Source organism: Lissotriton vulgaris, chromosome 4_1 (assembly GCF_964263255.1).
Source record: "Lissotriton vulgaris chromosome 4_1, aLisVul1.2, whole genome shotgun sequence".
Lineage (NCBI taxonomy): Eukaryota > Metazoa > Chordata > Amphibia > Caudata > Salamandridae > Lissotriton > Lissotriton vulgaris.
This window is the reverse complement of record NC_141691.1, coordinates 1,837,262,724-1,837,284,585: the sequence shown is the minus strand read 5'-3', so window position 1 is coordinate 1,837,284,585 and position 21,862 is coordinate 1,837,262,724. Positions and strand designations below refer to the sequence as shown.

The following is a 21,862-nucleotide window of genomic DNA, read 5'->3' as shown; positions in this document are numbered from 1 at the left end:
AAATATGCCAATTATGGATATTCCTAACAAACCATGTTTTAGGGAAAGAGCACATGCACGTTTACATTGGTTAGCAGTGGTGAAGTGCCCGAAGTCCTAAAGCCAACTAAACCAAGAATTAAAAGTGGGTTTTGGGGGGGTGGGAGGGGGGGGGGGTGGGGGTTGGGGGGACGTAGCAGGAAGAAGGCAACAAATTCGGGGGTGACCCTGCAGAAAGGGCCATTTCCAACGTGGTGTTTACATTGCATTTTATATTCCGGTACCTGGAGGCTATTAGGACTTCAAAATTACTGGATATACCACCCTTGCCCATTCTCACTGACCTTTCCCCATTATACTCACGACATTTCCCATAAGTTTTTTTTATTATAAAACACTTTCACAGTCCTGATCTAATCTTTCCTCTATGAGCAAGGCTGCCTTGTTGAAAGTAAGTGAAATTACTGTATGAACAAAACCCAGAAGTGTCTTAGCAACATCATTTTATAACTTTCTGATTCTAGGCTTTGTTGCTACAGTAATTTCTGCTTGTTCTAGGAGCATGATAGCACGGTTAATAAAACAAGCTGAACTAATTAAAGAAGCCCAGAATTCTATAACGATGTGTCTGGGGGTAGCCGAACCAGTCAATAACATAACTGGAGCAGATTTATCTTCCAGTGTACATGTGGCCACCGATGATAACGTGGCTAACTGGCATGCCTACCCTCTGCAGAGATGCATTCAAAAGAGTATCACAGGTTGGTCAGCTTACCATAGCTTTGAAGTGACAGTAGTCCCCCTCTCTTATATGTGCAATATGCAACCGACATTCAGCTGCCATGTTTCACTACAGTGACAAGGCAGTATTTCCAAGTGGGTTTGAGTAAATTTTAAGCTCACTGGGTGGTTGTGGTGGAGAGAAGCGAATAAAGGCTGACCAGAAAGTTACTACTCCTTACTAACTAGGGCAGGATATTTAGATAGTCTATTAAGCTAAAAGCTAAGAACCAATCCACATAACCTTTGTTCTCTTTGGACTATAGGCTCAGATCATTGCACTTAGCCATTCATTGCACCTAGCCATGGTATCAGTTGCACCAGTTGTGCTCCATGGGAGCTAAGCATAATGTGACGTTTGGCCACTCCCTGCTCCTGGGCTCTGTACTGGTTGATGCACCTGTATTGACATATGATGCGTGTGTCTGATGGGTATATTTTTAAAATTGCTATTCGTAAATCAGGTTTCCACCCCGGTTTACTGCCTACCCCATATTTTCTTACCTTCCTCTATGTATCTCACTACCAATTGCCGTTTAGCTGGACTCCTCCGCGTCCCCACCTCCAGAAGAAAAATTTACTCTAGTCAAGGATTTTCTGGGATCCCTGATAGAACTGTGATAAATAGTCCATATAGGCTCCTGTAAAGCTGTAGCAAAAGTACTTCTGGGTGGTAAAGGCATCGGAATAGAAAATAGAGGCAAGGGTGCTTGGTCACATAAGAAACCATGACCACAGTACCAATTTTATGAAAAAGTGGCATTCTTGGAGGCTTCTGTAAGATTCTGTTGCACCTGACATGGAGATGGAACATTCTGGCTTCATGCCACTAACTGGAATTTGGGTGAGTTGACAAACATCTGCATGGCTTATAAATTGAAGGTCTCCTGAATGTATCATCTGGATTGAGAATACCCAACATAGCCTACTCTGTCATTTTAACAAGTGCGAACATGCAGTGCTCAGTCCCTTGCCTCAGTGTGCCCGTCTTAGTCTTTCTCTAGCCATAGAAGAACGAGGAAGCATTCACCCTTCACACACACCAACAGGGATTTTTGCTCTACTGGCTGCAGGAGTGTCCTTTCGTAAGTCCTGATCCTGGTTGGTACTGGGGAGACCTATTGTGCTGGGTTGAGTTCTAGGTATTGAGTTTTGTTAGGATACTTTGATGCCTTTTTTCCATCTTATACACCACAGTAATTCCCCTGTTGACTTGGAGCGGAGTTTTTGCATCGGACCATTTACCTTGCACCTGTTTTTTGAAGCGTGCAATTTCGTTCGATGTACATGAGTCAGTGACGCAGAGTATAGAAGTGAAAGAAATAAGTTGAGTAATTTGTACTGTTGATTTTATTGCTTGTGAGAATCTGATGTTTGGCTTACAACATGATTATATTATGAAAGGAAGTGAGTTTTTGAGTGTTCCATTTCCATTATGCTGGCAGTCTTGATTCTTTCTAGGATTTTCATGAGCAACTTGAAACATTTTCAGTGGCATGCTTGAATCTTCGAATTATGATTCATCTTTTTCCTGATTACTTTTAGGTGTTGTTGATCTACCGGAAGAGAACCGAGAAGCTGCTTATAATGCAATCACACTTCCTGAGGAGTTTCATGATTTTGACCAGCCACTACCTGATCTAGAGTAAGCTGTTACCTTGGCTGCTATAGTAAAAGTATCACTTGAAACATGATTTGTTTTAGAATAAATGATGGCCTGTATTTTATTTCTGAGTATGTTTACCATGATTACTGATATCACTTTGCATAGGCAATTAATTTACACCAACCCAGTACTAAACACTGTTAACAGTAAAACAAAGTGAATGTCCAGTTTTATTGCTGAGATATTGAATCTGAAAAGCACACTAAGTCCAAGAAATGATTGCTTTTTATAATCATTTATTGCCATCTCTTCAGTTGTCCTTTGTATAATATTGAATACAATTGATAGACGAGAAGGCAGTAAGAGGCAGTGGCGCTAATTGATTGCACCGGATTGCAGGAAGTGGTTGTGTGTTCACAGCATCTCAAGAATGGATCAACCTGGTGAGTGGATGGACCCGTGCTGCAGAGACTGTCCAAAATGACTGTATCCCACCCCTTAATCCTATAACCACCCCACCGCTCACGCACATTGTCAGCTGGCAGCAAAGAACCTGGAAGGTCCAACAGGGATAGCGATAGTTGGTGAAGAGGCCTGGAGCAGTCAAATGCGTTGGGTCAGGCTGCAGAGTGCAGCAGTTGAACAACAAGGTCCCTGAAGAGACTCCTCTCCTTGAAAGTGGAGCAGAGTGTGGCTGAGGGCAAAAACGTTTCTGTCCAAGATAGAGGCACTAAGTGCCAACTCCAGCCCTCAATGAACATCAGCCAGGTGATGGGAGGATGGGCATGTGCTGCAAAGTGGGTGCTGAGTGACCACAATTTCCTCCCACACAAGCTTAGTGCAGAGCCTGGTCGGAAACGTGAGGGAGGGTTGGATGAAAGAAGGGGGTATAAGGCGCCTGGAGGGCCAGAATCTCACACTCCTCTCATTGCTTATCTGATCGGAGTTGACTCTTGTGTGTAGAGCTGACCCCCACCCCCCTAAAAAAGGTGCGCAATACTCCTGATCTTGAATCGAGATGTGAAAGGGCTGTACTGTGGGAGTGATTGCCATTTGTGCAGGACCTTAAGACCCCTCACAACCACTGCTGAGGGGATGAGGTGGAGGAATATCGGAACTCTGCAGACACCCTAGACTCGACCCATATAGTATTGGCCAAGGATTTTAGGCTTCTCGGAAAATATTGAGGGTACTTGCCGGTAACCTATTTGAAAACCTGAATGAAACAAGTAGTGACACCAGAAGGCGTGTGCTGTTTTTGCACTGAAGCAGGGCCACATACATTTTTTTTATTTTATTGTTCCACAATATTTTAACAAAAACAATTAATATATCCATTTATATCACTTCAAACATGCATATGCTCAGCAAACAATCCCCTTATACCAATTTTACGTTTCTTCACCCCTTTAACTAAATATAAGCTAAACACAAGATTAAATACATTATACATCTTTTGTCCTCCAGCGTTCAAAAGATGGAGGATCAGGATGGAGCCAATCTGCTGCAATACACAACCGTGCTACAGTCATGGCAATGAAAATCAAATATCGATGTTTAAATAAGGGGGTGCCCTTCCCTAATTGAGGCCCCAAACCCAAAATCATAATTGTGCAAGTTATAACTATCGGCATCCCAATGATTCTACATAAAAGAAATTCTATATTATCAATAAACTCCGTCAGGTGCCAACACCTGAAAAAAATATATAACATATCGGCGTTATCACCCCCACATAAAAAACATTTACCATCTTGTCCTGTTCTCCATTTAGACATACATGCCGGCGTATAGTACAAATGAAGAACAGTTTTAGAACATTGCACATGCAGATTAGCAGAAAGTAAAGATTCCCTTCACATTAAAATAGCATCTTTCAAGGATAAATTATCTACCCCCAAAACTGTGGACCATTTACCGTCCTGTTTCTCTAAATCCTCTTTTCTATGTGATAGCCATAGTTTATAGACTTTCCCAATTTTAACTTGTCGTTGAATGGCTGCAACAACTATGCTGGGAACCAATGTAATTCTTTTCCGTGTAATGAAGTCGCGAATTTGCATGTATTTAAAAAATCGTGACTTAGGCAAGTTTCACAATCTAGACATATCCACAAAAGAAATTACAGAGCCATCCGTATCAACAAAATCTTCCAATTGAACAATACCTCTGACCCGCCACCCCACAGCAACACCATCTCAGAAAATCGGAGGTAGAAGCCTTATAGCATTAATAGGGGTATACCAAGATAATTTCTCAATTTGGCATAACTTACATATTTTTTTACAAACATTGAAAACCGACAACACCTTTAACCTTGTTCGTTTAAAATAACTTCCATCTATTTCTTTAAATAAGCATTGTCGTGCCTTTGGTCCTAACAACAAAATCTGGAAGATTGAAGGGGCCTCTGCATAATTACCTATATCTTCTCCAGTCAATAAGATCCGCATTTTTAACAAAAAACATGTATAAAAATAAAACGTAAAGTCAGGAATTACTTATCCCCCGCCTTCAATTGGGAGAGTCAGGAATCGAATAGCCCTTCTTGGTTTACCTGGTGCCCACACAAATTTAGAACAAATAGACTGCAAATGTTGTAGTTGGGATGTGGTAAATTCTAATGGTACCGCTCTGAACAAATATAATACCTTGGCTAATACAATACCTTGGCTAATACATTCATCTTAATAACATTGCATCTACCAATTAATGTGAGGTGAAGTCGTGACCACTTATTTAATGATTCCTGAATATTACGTAATAACGTGACCCAATTGACTTCAACTAATTCCTGTAAGGATGGTCGGATTTTAATGCCGAAGTATGTTACTTCTCTTTCGATTCGAACATCATCCAAATTAACCGTTTCTGAGATTAACACTTGCGTTTTAGCTGTATTTAATTTGTAGCCTGACACTTGCCCAAATACTGTGGCAAGCCGCTCTATCTCTTGGTGTGCCAGGTAGGGATCTGAATTAGTTATTTCAACATCATCTGCATATGCAAATATAGAATATGGGATAATCTGTACCATAAAGGGTTTCATCCAGGCATTATTACCTAACTGTTCAATAAATGGATTAATAAAGAATGCAAACAATAATGGTGAACAGGGGCAGCCCTGTCGAGTACCCCTGGTAATGTTCACGGTTTCTGATAATCCCATAGATTCAATTTTGGCGATCGGTGAAGTGTACAAAATCTGAAGGTCAGTAAGAAACCGCTGACCAAAATCCAGATGCTGCATTAATTCCCACAGGTATGCCCACTCCACACAGTCAAACGCTTTTTCTGCGTCCAATAGAATTAAGCCCATATCCCGCTTTTTCACATGGGCGATATCAAACAATGTCACCACCTTATTAATATGCGTAGTTGTTACGTCCAGTAATAAACCCATGTTGGGTCCGTGATACCAATGAACTAATGACTTTAGACATACGAGTGAAAATCGGGCATGGAGGAATAATCTACGCATCCTTCAGATTCCAGAGGGAAAGGAAGGACATGATCCCTAACTCTATTGTGGAACTATTTAAAAAGGCTTTTCCGGAACTTTCTAACTGGGACTGGGACCGTAAAATTGAAAGGGCTCATAGCTTCCCTTTCATCAGACGTAGTCGTTCTGATACTGAGCTGCTAAATGAAAAACCTAGAGCTTTTCTTATCTCACTTAAGTTTTCTGGCACGCGAAGAGGTTTTTCAGCTAGAACGCCCTTATAAAAAAAAATCTGAGTTTTTTGTGCAACCTGACTTCTGCAGGGCCTATCACATTCTGTCGCATGTGAAGGCAAACAGCCAATTTGTAGTAGGAAATAGGAAAACCTTAATATTTCCTGGTTTCACTGCTGCTGGGCAGCACCAATGATCCTGTTTTATTGAGGCAAATAGAGTACGTGAAGTGGGTATAAAGCATGCATGATTAGTCCCAGCTAATAAGGGAGACCCTGTCCTTCACCCACAAGATGGACAGAGCAGCAGAGAACAGTGGGAAGTAGCAAATCAGAACACTTTGGTTTTCTAATGCATAGGAGACGTCTGGAGTAGAGAATTAGTCCAAGATGTCCTTTGCTCTTGTAATTGCAACTAGAAGAACAAGCAATTTAAAAATTCCTGAGAGATTTACCAAACGAGACACTAGCATCATACCATAGCATGTACCTGCAAAGGAGCTTCATTTTATCCCTCGTGTGTGTGCTAAGAATCACCAATTCTAATCACACTTGTCTGAAAAGGTAGCCTTTCTGAAACACTAGCAGAGGGTAGAGAGCATTAGAGAGACTAAGGGAAAAGAAACAGAGGCCAGGGGTTCTAAAGAGGCAACATAAATTAGATGAAGGTAGGCAGGGGACAGCAGATCTGTGGCAGTGCTAAAATAGACTTAGCGGAGACGAGGAACAAGAGGGGCTGGAAAGTAGCTGAGAAATGGTGAAAGAAGAACGGGTGCTGCGAAAGAGGGAGACTGCTGTCCCACCCACCTCAAGAGTGACACTGGTACTCTGCTGAGCGTCTTTGTGCATGTTCTAATGACTGTTGTGACTGTAGGGAGGTGGATATCTGACTATGGTTGCCCCCAACTTTTTGCCTGGTGTTTTGCTGGTTTTTCGACTTAGTTGACCTGGGGCCCTGCTATTCAGGACCCCAGGCCCACTGCTCTCTCAGTAAAATGAGTTCCATGTACTCTAGGTACATATCTAATTGGATACTGAGTCACCTGATCAGTCCCTGTACAGTGTACCTTAGGTACCCAGGGCATAGGTGCACCCAGGGCCTACCAGGGGCTGCAGCATGTATTATGCCACCCCTGGCTGGCCATCCAAATCTGACACAACTGGCTGATCAATCAGCTGGGGCAAGGTGGTGTAATCACCCTTTGCTTTAGATATGTATCCCTATATCTAACCCTAAAATGGACACATATATTCCTACCAGTCACTCCTATGGCAGGCCTTATCAATCCTGAAGGCAGAGTGCTTGGAATTATGTGAGATGGTGCTCTGTCATGAGCTGAGCCCGTTTGCAGCTTGCGGAACTAAGTCCTAATAGCTGTTCCATGATAACGCTATACCATATACTCTTAAGTGCATTATGAACCTCGCGTTCAAATGCTAACTTTGGCATAGCATTATCAAAACATGTCGAGTAAGGTGTCATACGAATTGGAATACTACCCCCTGGCCAATTCTGGCGACGGGGGTAGCATTCCACCCTTCTAGAGGGACACGACATGTATGTAACTGTGAACCCTGGTTAAAGTTAACTCGAGCCTCAGCATCACAAAATGGATGCTGCCACCACAGACACAAATCTGACCTCCTGCTGCTGGGAGTCCTTCCAGCGAGGGAGGCTTGGACAAAGGGTTTCCTGCCTTGGGAGGTGCTAGCACCACCCCAGACAGGATTTTGTGTATTAGGTAGGACAGGGCTGAAAGGAATGAGACATGCCTGGGGCACACAAGTTGTCTCTGTGCATACTTCGTCTAAACCAGTTCCTGGGGCACTCCAGCCCCAGAGCTGGCGCAAGACCGGACAAATGATAGGGGGTGTAACCACCCCCCTTCCTGGTCCCACCCAGGGGAGGGACCTAGTCGTAGTGCAGCCCCCTTTAGCTGAATAAAGGTAGGAGCTGGTCCCATTCCAGATTAGATTAATCTTGACAACTTCCACGAAGCACTCTTGACCTTCGCCCTCCTGAATATCAGAAGACTGAAGTATCTCCACTATGGTCAGGGAGTGACCATCCAGCTCTGCAGGCACCATCAAGCTCCTGTGCGGTTTGCTGCAAGTCCTTCCTTCCTGGAACCCGACGACCCAGCTCGACGAGACCCGGACCTCCAGACCCCTCTGACCTCTACCCACATCCACAGCTGGGACCCGTGGGTGCGACGAGCAACTTGGAGATGGCCATCTTGAAGAAACCTGCACAGCGCTTCCAGCACGACCGCCGAGGGATCCTCGAGTGAGTGCACTGGGGTCTGAGAAGCCCCACACCGACGCAGCTCCTGCACCAAAGACCAGCCCCCCAGCATCCACGAGATCTGCGTGGGGTCCTTTTGCCTTGTTGCTGCTTTTCCTGTTGTCTGGTCACTTGCCGGCTGGCTAGTGACCTCTGAGACGACGACCCGAAGATTTCAACACTGCTGGTCTGGTCCCCCAGACTGGCCCTTGCTTCCTTGTAAACGAGAAGCACCCCGGACCCTCCTGGTCCGCACCAGACGCCATCTTTGTTCCACCGCGTGGCTTGCACTTGCCAAGGCCTGTTGACCAGCTCGACGATCCAACACTGCCAACAGCAGCAGACTACGTGGGACAGCTCGTGCCTCCAGCCTGGTCGTAGAGAACAGCTCCTGGTCCGCGCAGCTACAGAGAGAAGTGTCCCGTCCTCCACCTGACTGCGGCGACAGCACCTGGTTCCCTCCTGGTTCCAGCACCGTCACTGGCTAGTGACCGAGACTCTGTCCCCTTTCCTTTCAGGACTTCTCCTTCCTAGTTCCATCCTTGGAACCACCGGACTCCTCCATCTGGCCGCCTGCCAGCAACTACTTGTTTCAGGCTCCATCGGGATCAACGCAGCAAACCCGACACCACTTCAGCCCTATGCACCCGCAGCCTGTGGGTTAGGTAACTAAAGCTTCTAGGTGCTGAAGTCAGTGTTCACTATCCTAGTGTTCAGGTCCACTGTTGTTTTTCCGCCATCCAGCCGGGTTCATCCGGAATCCGTAACTCTTTAAACTGTAGCATCCATAGACGTTGGTACGCATCCCGCTTGAGAGTTTCCACTCTGCACGTGAGTCTCGTGGGCCTCCTGCTCCTTACTTACCTAGTTAGTAGCGTAGTCCCAGCGATCCTCCAGCCTCTGGATCTTCTTACAGTATTTCCTTTCCTCGCATTCCATTGTTTCTAGTATATGGTTTGTCGTGCCCCTAGGGCACCATTGTAAATCGTGCAACTTAAACGTATTTTTCCTAAGTTTGTCATGTGCTTAGCCCTCTGACCTCGTAAAGAGTTCAGAGGTGTATGTTAGTTAATAAATACTTGTTTATTTTTATAACAACCTGTGTGGTGTCCTTTCACTTGGTATTCAAGGGGTTATATGTGGTAAAACAGCTGGCTTCACATGCCAAAACAGTTTAGCCTAAGACTGCTTTGTCCATGCTACCATTAGGATAGCTGGTCTATAAGGTTGACTTACAACCAATCACCATAAGGGTTGTTTGGACTGATACAAGGTGATCACTTGAACTAGTGAGCATCATATATCAGGCCAACTTCTCACAGTGACAGCTGAACAGATGCTCTATATAGTGCATTATAGCTGCCAAGGTTTGATATCGTTGTGTGACACTTTCATAATTTCAGTGTTATTATGAGTAACATTTCAACGAATATGGGTGACATTTTCTTGGGAGCAAAATTAAGCAATGAAGTCAAGGGGAATATATAAATATCACAAATTACAATCATTTGCAGAACAAGAAACTACTACAACCTAATGCAGATGCAAGGTAGAAAGGCACAGGGAACTGAAAGCAAAACGTATGGACACATAAATGGGTCATGAAGGTATAGGTGGATTGGCACTGGCCATTAGAAACACAGCGCAAAAAGGCAGAAACTAAAACTTGGAGAAACCAAAAATGGGGTAAAAGGCTTAAACAAGATGTGAGGTCAGTGGATATAGGTGAGAAGGGACTAAGTAGGTAGGACACGGAAGGTTTATTAGTTTTGGAATGCGAAGGGATGTTAGGATTTTAAGATAAGGAGGAAGGGTGCGAAGATGGACAGTCGAGGAGTTAGGCATCTCTCTAGTATACTGAAGCCCTTGTTGTCGATTCCTGCCATCATGCTCTTCTGCTGGGCAGGGAAAATGGCAGCAGGGGTCTCATTGGGGACCTCGTTCCCCACTTTACCGAGCCAGAACATTTGAAGCTCCTCCATGGTGAGGAGGGCTAGCTCTGGTACCTATGGTGGGGAGAGGAGCCAAATAGATAGGTTACCCCGGGCGGAGAGCAGAGAAAACACCAGACTGCTCATCCGGCTTTAGCCGTTAACCTAGAAAATGGATTTGTGTAAAAGTGTGCACAATGTGAGCTCAATGTACTTCTTTTATAAGGCACAGAGCACATGGAATTCTTGACTGTTCTTGTAAGAAATTATATTCCCAGATGGGAGAGCTTGTGACTGTTAGTGCAATGTGCAAACAGTTGTCAAGCTCTGCATCACTTGTCTGTTCTTCTCCTCCTTATGTTCCCTCGCATTGTTTTGAGCCTTCTTGCTTACTTTTACATCACTCTGCTTTTTAGGCAACATGGAGTGTGGAGCCGAGTAGCAAAGAGCACATTGTGCAGATGTTTTAGTCTGCGCAGCTGGCTCAAATCTTTGTGGCATTTGAAGTCAAGGCACAGCCAGAGAATGTATTGTCTGTGCCCATTTAGCTAAAAGGCAGCCTGCATGCAAAAACGATCCACTAAAATAAATATTTAGCCATGCACCAGATTATCCTGGGTGCTGCAATATGGAAGCTTCAACGCGAATAACACCAATAACATTTTGCATGCTTTGAACACACTACAGATCAAGCAGGAACAACACTAGATCTTCAACTGGTAAAAAGAACTACTGATTGGCCGTATGTCCGTGCAAAATAGCAATTTCTCACTGTTAGCCCGCTATTATCAGAAAAGTCCCTTTAATTGCGATGGGCACAGCGTCAAGATTCACTCGCCCAATTTAAATGGAGCTTTGCCGGGTCTGAGGTCACTACCGAAGGACACACCCGCTAAAAGCAGATGGAGTCTTCTGGTGAATTACTATGTGAATGTGTTAACATCACCACTAATATTAATTTGATGACATCCATGAATACGGAATGGTAACACAAGTGTACCTACCTTGTTAAATTAATTGTTGCATTCTATTAAGGACTACTGCATGGAATGTATAAATGAATATTTATTAATACATCTATTTTTTAATGTATGCTTTTGCATTTTTTCAACCATGAGCTGTTTTGCAGTGGCAAATAAGTGGATAGGCAAGAATGTGAGATATGTATATGACAATGTACATTATGTGTGTGAGAGTAACAGTCGGTCTAAATTCTTTCACCGAAAAATAAGACCCACTCATAATAGGATGGGGACAGCTATTTCTGTGGAGTAATATTAGTTTGCATCGTCTAGGATAATTAAAAAATAAGTGAGCTATGTGCATCCCAGGAGTCTGAAGGAGCCTGGCCTTTCCATAGGTAATCAGGACCAACCAGGTCACCTAGTTTCTATGAGTTTGCGCCTGTGCCCGGGGTTGAGATCCAGCACAAAATGGGTGAACCCATCTCCAGGGCTTTAAGTGTGCAGGGTCCTGCCTGTGCTCAGCACCGACAGTTCTAAAAAGCAGGTGCTAAAGCCGGTCCCTATCAGACTCTCATTTTTACCATCACCCTCAGAGAAACAAAATCTTAACTCTGTAGCAGTACCACGCTTCACTGTCTGTGATGTAACCACAGATTTTAAACCGAAGAGTTTTTAAGCCACGCCTTTATTTACATGGACCACATTTTCCACTAGATGTGGAGGCACTTCCTTTTCCTCAACAGTAGTCAAAAATGCGCAGGTGGCTTGAGTAAGATTACTAGATGATAGCTTAGCACCATTAACGCAGTGCTTAAACTGCTCTTCTGTTTTTTCAGGTGCGAATGGTCAATAAAGGCAAACCACTACAAGAATACTGAAAATACATGATTTTATTAACTAAAGCTCCAGGTCTGGAGGGCCGAGTCCACTGTGATCTAGACTAGTTATGTGGTAACATTATGCTACAGCAAACTTTTGAAGTTATCAATTCGCAAATGTTAATCAAATCAGACTGCAGTAGTGCTATTAGCTCGAGAACCCCCTGCCACAACAGCTACGTTTAGGGATAGCTCCCTAGTTAATTCCTTGACTTTATAAGGAAGTCGTATGAACATTGCAGATAAAGATAACCATTTCTATCGCAGATTGTCACAACCGCTCAGTTTGGACAGTCCAGAAAACGAAATGCATGTTGCAAGAATTATGTAATTGACGGGGCTGCGCCTGCCTGCTGTCTTGCCTTTTCACTGACCGCTGCTCTGTCATTGTGGCATGGATGTCCAAAGCTGGATCTCATGCCCCAGGACCCCCGTGATTGCCGCCATGCTCTCCTCCTGTATTGGTCAGTAACGGAAGTACTCTGGGTGTTCTAGAAGAGGCTCAACGTAGACCATGAAAGAGACGAGCAAAGCGGCCATATTGGAATGTAGTCAGTTTAATTTACCGATATGACAAACAGGTCACAAAGTTTTTTGTTGTTGTAATGTAATACCATATGTGATTACATTTTTGAGTCAGAGATCATAGTTTACACCAAGGCAGCAGGGCGAAAGACAAAAAAAAGCATGAATTCTCCCATGAATAACACCACAAACAAGTATATAAAATGAATGCTGCTCTAAGAGGGCGAGGTAATGGTTCAGCGGCGAGAGCTGCCGACTCGCGAGCTGGGGACCAATGTTCGAGCCTTGTTGTCGGCTCAACATATGAAATTGTTAGCAAATACTTTAATGTACAAATATACGGACGCAATTATTATCTAATACTTTAAATTAACAAGAATAAAAAATGATAGGTGCAGAGCGCTTGTCTCAAAGTACGGGTAACACACAAAGTCTGTCTATTACAGAACATCGGCCAGCAAGAGAGCACAGACTCTTGTAGGTCCCTGCTTGTGCCCCCGGGGCACTGTAAAGTGCATGCAATGGAAACAAAGATAAACCCCTTTAAGGGGTTTGTCTTGAAGCGAGCAAAGGTGGTGTAGCATATAAAGCTGCCGACGTTGGAGCTGAAGAGCAGAGTTCGATCCTCTGCTTGGGCTGTATTAATATAAATAATTAAAAGAAGGTAGTGGACTGTATTGAAACAAAGCTCTCAGATGAGAGTGAGGAGAGACAAATAAAACTAGCATTGTTGGTAGAGACGAATAAAACAAGCATTGGCAATGTAATAGTATGGGGGTGATGAGGCATTGGAAGAAAGTCTGTGCAGTAAAGGAGCCAATAGCCGTGGAAGGACACAAATGAAGACATGTCCATCATAAGGAAGGACTAACAAGCCTACAACCAATCGAAAGGCAACATTTAAGACACCAGCCAATGAAAATGATGGGTGGAGCTTATATACACTATAGTGTATACTGCATGTATCAACGCGACAGTGCAAGCGCTGCCTAGGCGAGATCTAAAAATGAGCAATGGAGGCAGCTTCTAATTTGCAGAGTGGCTCACAGAAGTCTGAGGAATACCTCATACTCAGTGACCCGGGGGCAGCTGATGATGTAGTCTGATATTAATGAACTGTTCAGCACTGGTAGGACTTTTTTGGGTTAAACTAAGTTTCTGATGGATACTTCCAACTGCAGATCTCACCTTTTGAATATTCCTCTGGCACCACACTGGATCCGGAGAATTTTAAGCATTAGTGTGGCTGACAGTTACATGGGGTACTGCACATAGGCGCCATGCGCAGACATCTGTTTCTTTCTGTTCTCAAGACTTTGTAGCAAAATTATTCCAAACCTAGCATGAAGAGGAAAATTTAACCTCCCAAGAATACAAGGTCCAAACCTTGTAGGGACTGTCCAGGCAAATGTCTGTAACAGGCCCCCACTGGGCTCTGTTAAGTCTTGAACTTTAAAGGCAAGTTCCCCTCCTGAGGTAGTTTCCACAGCAGTGGATCGTCTAGGTCGAATAAAAAAAAAACATACGTCCAAGTGGTACACTGCATTTTCCACTACTCTTGAACTCCAGAGCAGGCAGAGTGTCATGTCACCTGTCTCGTTCCCAAAGCTGTTCCACTTCAAAGCATATTCTGACAACTTTCCAGATGCAATCTGAATTTCCACAGCTGTCCGCGATGCTGCAGCAATTAAAAGAATTCTGTGAAGCCATGCTGCTGCTTTTGGCTCATCAACTGTGTGTGGCACTCCTCGAAGTCCAAAGGAATTGCAATGGCCTCCACCTGCAGCTCTGCTGACTGGCATGCCCTGTGTGGCAGCTGGAACTGCTATGGGCTTCACACCAGCTGTGCTGCTGACTCCCATCTTGATGCTCTGACACATGCTAGATCCTGAAGCATTGACACTGGATAAGTAAGTGCAACCTCATGTGCTTTGAGTCTGTGAAACTTTGACCAGGGCTGCGACCTGCTACTTGTGGGCCTCAGCCTTTGGGCAACCCATCCGATTCCAATACTTTGCCCCTGCCTCGAGAGGCTGAAAATGTCATACTTTATTTGGTACAGATTGACTGCTGCATTTGATCCTGGGGGGATATGTTTGCCCAACCATACATTGATGACAATTGGTAGGAGAATCTTCAGGACGCCAATGGGCTGGGCACCTCCCAGATACTGGGTTAGTTGTGCCTCCTGGCACTGCCATGGAAGAATGTGCCACCTTCGCCATGCAAAGGGTGGCCAGGGTTTTTGAGCTCCAGTTATCCAGTATGGACATGAAGACTAATGTTCTCACTGAGGTGCATGAGCCTGGCCAAATAAATACGGAGCCCCTGCTTCTGTATAATTTTGTTTGATGAACCCCTCGGACACCCTTTAAGGGAGCTTGGGCAAAACCCCGTTCCAGACCTCTGTTGAACGGGCAGGACAGCATGGTGCGCCATTGCCGCGCTCTGGGTGATCTGGACTTTTTGACTCCTCATCCCTGAGAGCCTAGTTGTGCAAGTCTCCATGAGTAAGGTCAACCCCCTTACCCCCAAAATACATTCCCATCCACCCCCACCAAATTGAATCACAGCTCATTGAAACCTTGGGGGAAGTGCATGTTTTCTTTGACTAGTTTGGCGTGATGTTCTGTCAGTGCCTGCTACCTGTTAGGGAATTATACCCACGCCCTTTTGGACCCTATTGCACAAGTCTTGCCTGGTGTTCCTGACTACTTTTGCTCGTCTTTATACAGAATGTTCATGATGGCACATAATTTGTTGCGTAAGTTACGACTTTGGCGTAACTCTACAAGATGTGCATTCCAATCAATGGGTGACACAGGTTTACTTCGGTGCATCAGCGATGAATGTGAAAAGCAAGTTATTGTAGCCCGCAATGCACTATTCAATATGTAATTGATATAAAAGTATTGCTTTTGGGTTGCTAACAATCCCATAAAGTGATCAGGGGTACTGTGGAAACTTATTTAGTTATTCTCAGTATATCACACATTGTACTAAGAAGAACTTTTAAAAGTTTTTATTGCTACAGGAACAATCTGTTTACTAGAACATCTAAAACAACCACACAGAATATTATAAAAACTGCAATAAGACCTGTTGGAAATAACGAGAACATAAACATTTCCAGTTTTGCTAAAATGTAATTTATAATGACTCTAATTCCTACGTCTGTGCGCTGTTGTACGAGAACATGAAAGACAGAGAAACTTGCAATGTAGAGTTTCGTAGGGAGAAGACACACACAGCTTAGTGTTGACAGCAAACGCTGTCTTTATCAGAGGAGGGGTCATGACACCCTTCTCTGTGAAGGGTGAAAAACCACTGCGGTAGCACTCAGGCTGTCTTTGTCCGGGATTTGGCTTTATCAGCTTCAGTCATCAGACCAGCTGTTTAATCTGTGAATTGTGCTGGCAGCAGTGAGACCATTCTGAGTGATAATCTGGAAGAAGGGCCTCTCCTGACAAATGGCAGGCCTTATATACTAAATCTTATCAGAAACTGAAATTTCTGACCTAAGTTTAGGATTGTCTGACATACATTATGTGCATGAAGGTGTGAGTCCCAGATGTTTTCCTTATGAAAATGTAAGGCAAAGCATGTCAATTCAGACATTATTTTGGTCATTATAAACTAATGGGGTAACCTAAGTAAGGGGATAACTTGGCCACTATAGACCTAAAGGATGCCTACTTGCACATCCTACTGAATACAAAACACAAAAAATACCTCTGGTTTGTCATAAACAAAATTCACTGCCAGTTCAAACTACTGGCTTTCGGTATAAAAAATAATACATCCTTTGTTACAAGAAACTCATTTCTACCAGAAGGGGCAATCTCTCACAGTGGGGAAATTGTTAGAGGAATATTGCTTCATACAGCCCTCTGATTCCATATGCAAGACCACATATTGGACCAATTCAAGAATGGCTTCAAAACCAATGGTCACAAGCAACCGAGTTGAGAAGATCTAGTTGTGGTCATAAGACAGGAGGTGATGGTGTGGTGGAACAAATCACATATAGCCAAGGGATGAACTTTGCTCAACCAACTCCAACCATGACAATTGCAACAGATGCCTCGCATATGTGTTGGGTAGCTCATATGGGCTCACTGAAGGTGAGAGGAGTCTGGAACCAACATGATGCAGTACAACATATCCATATATTGGAACTAAAGGCAGTGTACCTAGCCTTAAAAGCCTTTCAGAAAAGGTTATCAGGAAAGACAATATTGATCCAGACAGACAACACAATGGCAGTGGTTTACATCAACAAGCAGGGGGGATGCAATCCTTCACATTATCAAAACTAGCACTCTGGACGGGGGCAACATAGAGGAAGATGGAAATAACAGTTCATCTTCCAGGCAAAGACAATATAGGAGCAGACAGTCTGAGCAAACCAGCTTAATGCTCCCATGAATGGGAACTAAATCAAAAAAATATTTAGGAGTTTGCAGAAGGGCAAAACTTTGCCTCCAGGCAAGCATACCACCATTCTCTGTGGAATGCACTGTTGATAGATGCTCTCTCCCTGGCATCACCCCCCCCCCCCCCCCGGATACAGCTGTTGCACAGAGTGATTAGCAAATGTAAGAGAAGCAAAATTACACTAATACGATTGCACTACAGTGGGCAGGACAGACATGGTTTTCGGGGCCAATGGAAATAGTGCGAGGGAACATTCTGAAATTACCAACACAATAAAACTTATTGTCAATGGAAAAAGGAAGGGTACTACGCTGAAAACCGGAGTGTGGCTCCCGAAGACTTCGAATTCGGCCATCTAAAGGTACCAGAAAACATGATGGCTGTTCTAAGAGTAGCAAGAAAGCCAACAAGGAAGTGCCACATGGCTAAATGGAGATACTCTTTATGTTGTCTTAAAGGACTATTAAGGAAGAACACAAGACGCTACAGTGTTAAGATACTTCACACACCCGACAGACTGCAAGTTAACATATGCCTCTTTAAAAGTAACGTTGACGGCAAAAGTGGCTTACACAGTTCCAATAGTAGAGATTTTTGGAAGAGTCAAAAAGAATTGCACCACCAAGGTAAGTACCTGCACCCACATGGAATCCAAAGGTAGTGCTCTCACAATCAATAAAGGCACAGTTTGAACCCTTGCAGAAGGCCACATTAAAAATGCTCATCCTAAAAACAGCATGTTCGAGGCATGTGGGCTGCTGAATTCATATCTGTGCATAGATCGCCGCCTAGTGTTGGGTCCGGATGATTGCACATTGTTGTCCTGGAAGAGTCTTCGAAGTATCACGAGATAGGTAGCTCCTCCCCTGGACTACAGTGCGCATGGGCATCGCCTCCATCCCCAGATTGTTTTTTTCCGCCATTGGGTTCGGATGTGTTTCGGTTCCCTCTGTCGGAATCGATAATAGTTTAACTTTCCTAACTTGAGGCCAAAAGGTCTTTAGGCTTGGCGTCGGTATCGTTTTTCGTTCGGGTTTGACTATTCTTCAGCTCCGAACTCTTGCTGCCCTTCCGCGTGCTGTCGGCGTGGACGGGCCTACACGACGCTCCAGACATGGAACGAACCCCGTTCAAGAGGTGCCCGGTGTGCACCTCCAAGTATTCACACCGCGACGTGCACCCAGTGTGCAACAAATGTCTGTCGCCGGACCATGATGAGACCAGGTGTATGGCCTGTTCAAAGTTCCGGTGTAAGAAGACTCTCAAGCTTCGTCGGGCCGCTAGACTCCAGGCCCAGTTATCAGCGCCCCCGCCAGACAACATCTTCGAAGAAGACGTTGGAGACGACAATGTCTTTCAAGTTTCGGACTCTAGCCCGGCGTCGGAGGAAGAAAACTACGACGCGGGAGACGAGGAGTTTGATGAAGTCGTCGGTGAGGTAGGGGACGACGATGGGGCCATTGCCACCGTGGAGGATAGCTCAGAGGAGGAGCATCCTCAGACTGACTCAGGGGTCAACCCCCATTATACGGCCCAGGTCGAGGGATCGCCTTCGGGTCTTACCCAAGACCTTGTTAATTGTCCCACGGCCTCGCCTACGGGCCCGGCCACGGACTTTTCTGATGTGCCACTCCCGTTAAAGAAAACGAAAGTGAAGCCATCGGGGTCCACGCCATCGGTTTCGAAACCGAAAGTGAAAGTCGCTCTGGTGGGACAGAAGGCTCCAGAGGCCTCGAAGTCAAAGAAATTCAAAATGGCCGACAGCAAGAGCCACGCCAAGATGGCCGACCCGAAGACCCCGGTGTCGAAGCCGAAGGCGAAGACGACCGACGCGGCCGCGTCGGCGCCGAAGGTGGTCGAGGTCGATGACCCGATGAGGGCTCCGAAGAAGCGTCAGGGCGACGCCGAAGCTCTGGCTGCGCCGACTCCGGCCGTCAAGGCCAAGGATGGTGATGTGTCGGCTCCGAAGACCGTGCCTTTCGCCGACCCGACTCCGGACTCGGGAAAATCGCTCGAGCAGGTCCAGCCCTCTCCGGCCTTGGCCAAAAAGGTCATCGAGTCCCTGCAGAGGATTCGGAAGGACGCTGAGGCTCCCGAACCGAAGGATGTGCTGCCGAAGCCTACACCGAAGCCGGCAAAGGCGCAGACGCCTATCCGCTACACGCTGGTGTCCACGCCCAAGGCGTCCTTGGTGGCGCCGAAGCCTCGGCTCCAGCCACTCGCAGATGAGGAGCGTCGAGAGGTTATCATCGACGCCAACACCTGGAAGCTCTCTCTCCTCAAACGGAAGATCACCACGGAGCCGGTGTTGGAGCATTATCGTATTCCACTCAAGAACAAGAAGGACTCTGCGGGTACTTCTGCCCCTATAGAGCCTGCATCTCCACATAATTTAGAACTTTCACCAACGCATTCAAACGCTGGGGAAGGTGGCGGAGATGAAGAGGACGAGTACAATTATCCAGCATACTCGGATCCAGAGGAGGTGCATCTACCTTGGTCTGCCGGAGGTGACCCTGAGGACCCTCAGTCGGGTCATGAACCGCAGCTTTTTGCAGCAAAGACTTCTCCAACTGAGGACTCTGCAGCCTTCAACGCTCTGATTGAGAGGGCTGCAGCTAATCATGATGTTGACCTACATTCAGGTCCTGTGGATGTCTACTTTTTGTTTGACACTTTCTCAGTGGCTGAGAAGTCAGTCAAGACATTGCCTATGCTAAAGGGAGTGCTGAAACATGCGCCAGAGGTTTTCAAGGAGCCCACTCGGGCGCGAGTCATCAATCCTCGTATTGATAAAAAATACAAGGCAGCGCCCTCGGATCCAACTTACATCAAGGGGCACTTGCCAATGGATTCTTTGGTGGTATCCAACGCACGTAAGCGGGCGAACTCGCAGACCACGGGTGACGCTCCTCCCCCAGACAAAGAGTCGAAAATATTTGAAGCCTCAGGGAAAAGAATTGCTGCGCAGGCAGCTAATATTTGGCGCATTTCAAACACGCAGGCCCTACTTGCACGCTACGATAGGGCGCATTATGACACCCTAGAAACACTTCTGCAGCACTTGCCTGATCAGTACAAGGAGGCAGGGGAAATGTTGATTCAGGAGGGGAAGCTGATCACCAACGCTTCCATCAAATGTGCGCTGGACGTGGCTGATACCGCCTCCAGGGCAATCAACACTAGCGTGTTGCTGAGGAGACATGCATGGCTTAGAATATCAGGATTCAAACCAGATATACAGACAACCATCCTGAACCAAACAGTTAATCCTGACCACCTGTTTGGCCCCGAGGTGGATGCGACACTTGAAACAAGCATTGGAAATGCAATAGGTCTCGCATTAGAAAAGTTGGAGCTATTGGTCTTGTAAATGACAATATCTTTTATTTATGTGTTAGTTTTTAAAATAGCTAAATTGATAGCTTTGTCATTTACAATGCCAATAGTTATAACTTTGGCGAATGTGACACCTATAGCATTTTTAATGCAACATGTATTGTATTTACGTGACTTAGATGGCAGCTCTGGTTGTTATGCCACATATGCTAAATTAAACTGGGAGTAATAGAAAGACAAACACTGGGATGTTGGAGCTGAAGGTTTATACCAGCCATTCATTATAAGCCCTGAGCTATTAGTAAGACTATCTTATTTATGTTATCCACCAACATGTTTTGAGCTGTCCACTGAAAACATGTTCATTTGTACGGCGTTTTTATCACCATTCTATAAGGAATGAGATTAAAAATACACTCCACTTTCAGAGCGTGCCACAGAACAGATCAGGAAACAGCCAAAGATGTAGCCAAAAAAGCGTTGCATTTTCCAAAACCAGTTCCGATTCTGATCTTGGGTAGAAGCGTAAACAACTACATTATATTGACAGTCAATACAGAGTATGCATACTGGCCGATGGGTGCGGAGTTACGAACTTCCTCGAAAGTGCCGACCATGAATCTGCCCTCACTCTGATGTTCAAATAACAAATATGTTTCTTTGGTTCGAAGCTAGCCGCATCACAATGTGGTATTGTCTGCAGTAATTAACGACCACATTAATGTAACTGCCTTTAGCTACGTCCTTTGTTTAAAGCAGACACCCCGGCACTCTCCTTGATCTGCAGTCGCCCCCGGCAGCTTATATCACACCATACACCAGGTCAAAACACAACAATATATACAGACCCACTATCCGAATTCCTCAACACAACAAATCACAGCACACTGTATAGCATCACTTCAGTCATACAAAAACGTGCCAAGCCATAACTCATTGATAAGTACCACATCGTGACATCCAGATCACAACCTACACAGCAAAATTCCATGTTCGCTTCACCCCTTTCTTTCAGCTATCACATTCCAATTGGAGACATTAAATACAGAACAAGATACCACAATGTAGCACACACACACACACCACACACTGGTATATAAAACCACATGCTGTTAACACACTCATTCTGTATCTGCAACACCAAATCTCTGGTTGTAGTGGGACGTCTACACCCTCATGATCAGCCCTTCATATGCCGACAACCTCGAAACCCACGATCGCTGTGCGCCCAACATAAGAAAGGGAACACACCGCCCCATCACGGCACTCACCCTGCCACCAGAATGATTACCCTGAGAGGGTCCCTCGCTACTGTCAGCAGGAAGAGGGAGAAGGCGGGTCCGAAGGCAATGAAAGTGCAGCCGAAGAACATGGCGGCCCCCATCTTGCCGGACCCTTACAAAGCCCGACCGGGTCGGCCGCCTCCGACGAACCCCACAGATCAAAATACTAGGGCCACCCGGC

The 21,862-nt window shown here is 45.2% G+C and overlaps 1 protein-coding gene across 2 annotated transcripts in view; it reads left to right on the top strand.

The window, feature by feature from the left end:
* RAD21 (RAD21 cohesin complex component) overlaps positions 1–21,862 on the top strand; it is a 273,785-nt gene that overhangs the window by 118,148 nt on the left and 133,775 nt on the right. For both annotated transcript variants that reach the window (XM_086966139.1, XM_086966141.1), the window contains exon 4: positions 2,305–2,404. In XM_086966139.1, the coding sequence (XP_086822265.1) occupies positions 2,305–2,404 (100 nt within the window). The remainder of the gene's footprint in view (positions 1–2,304; positions 2,405–21,862) is intronic.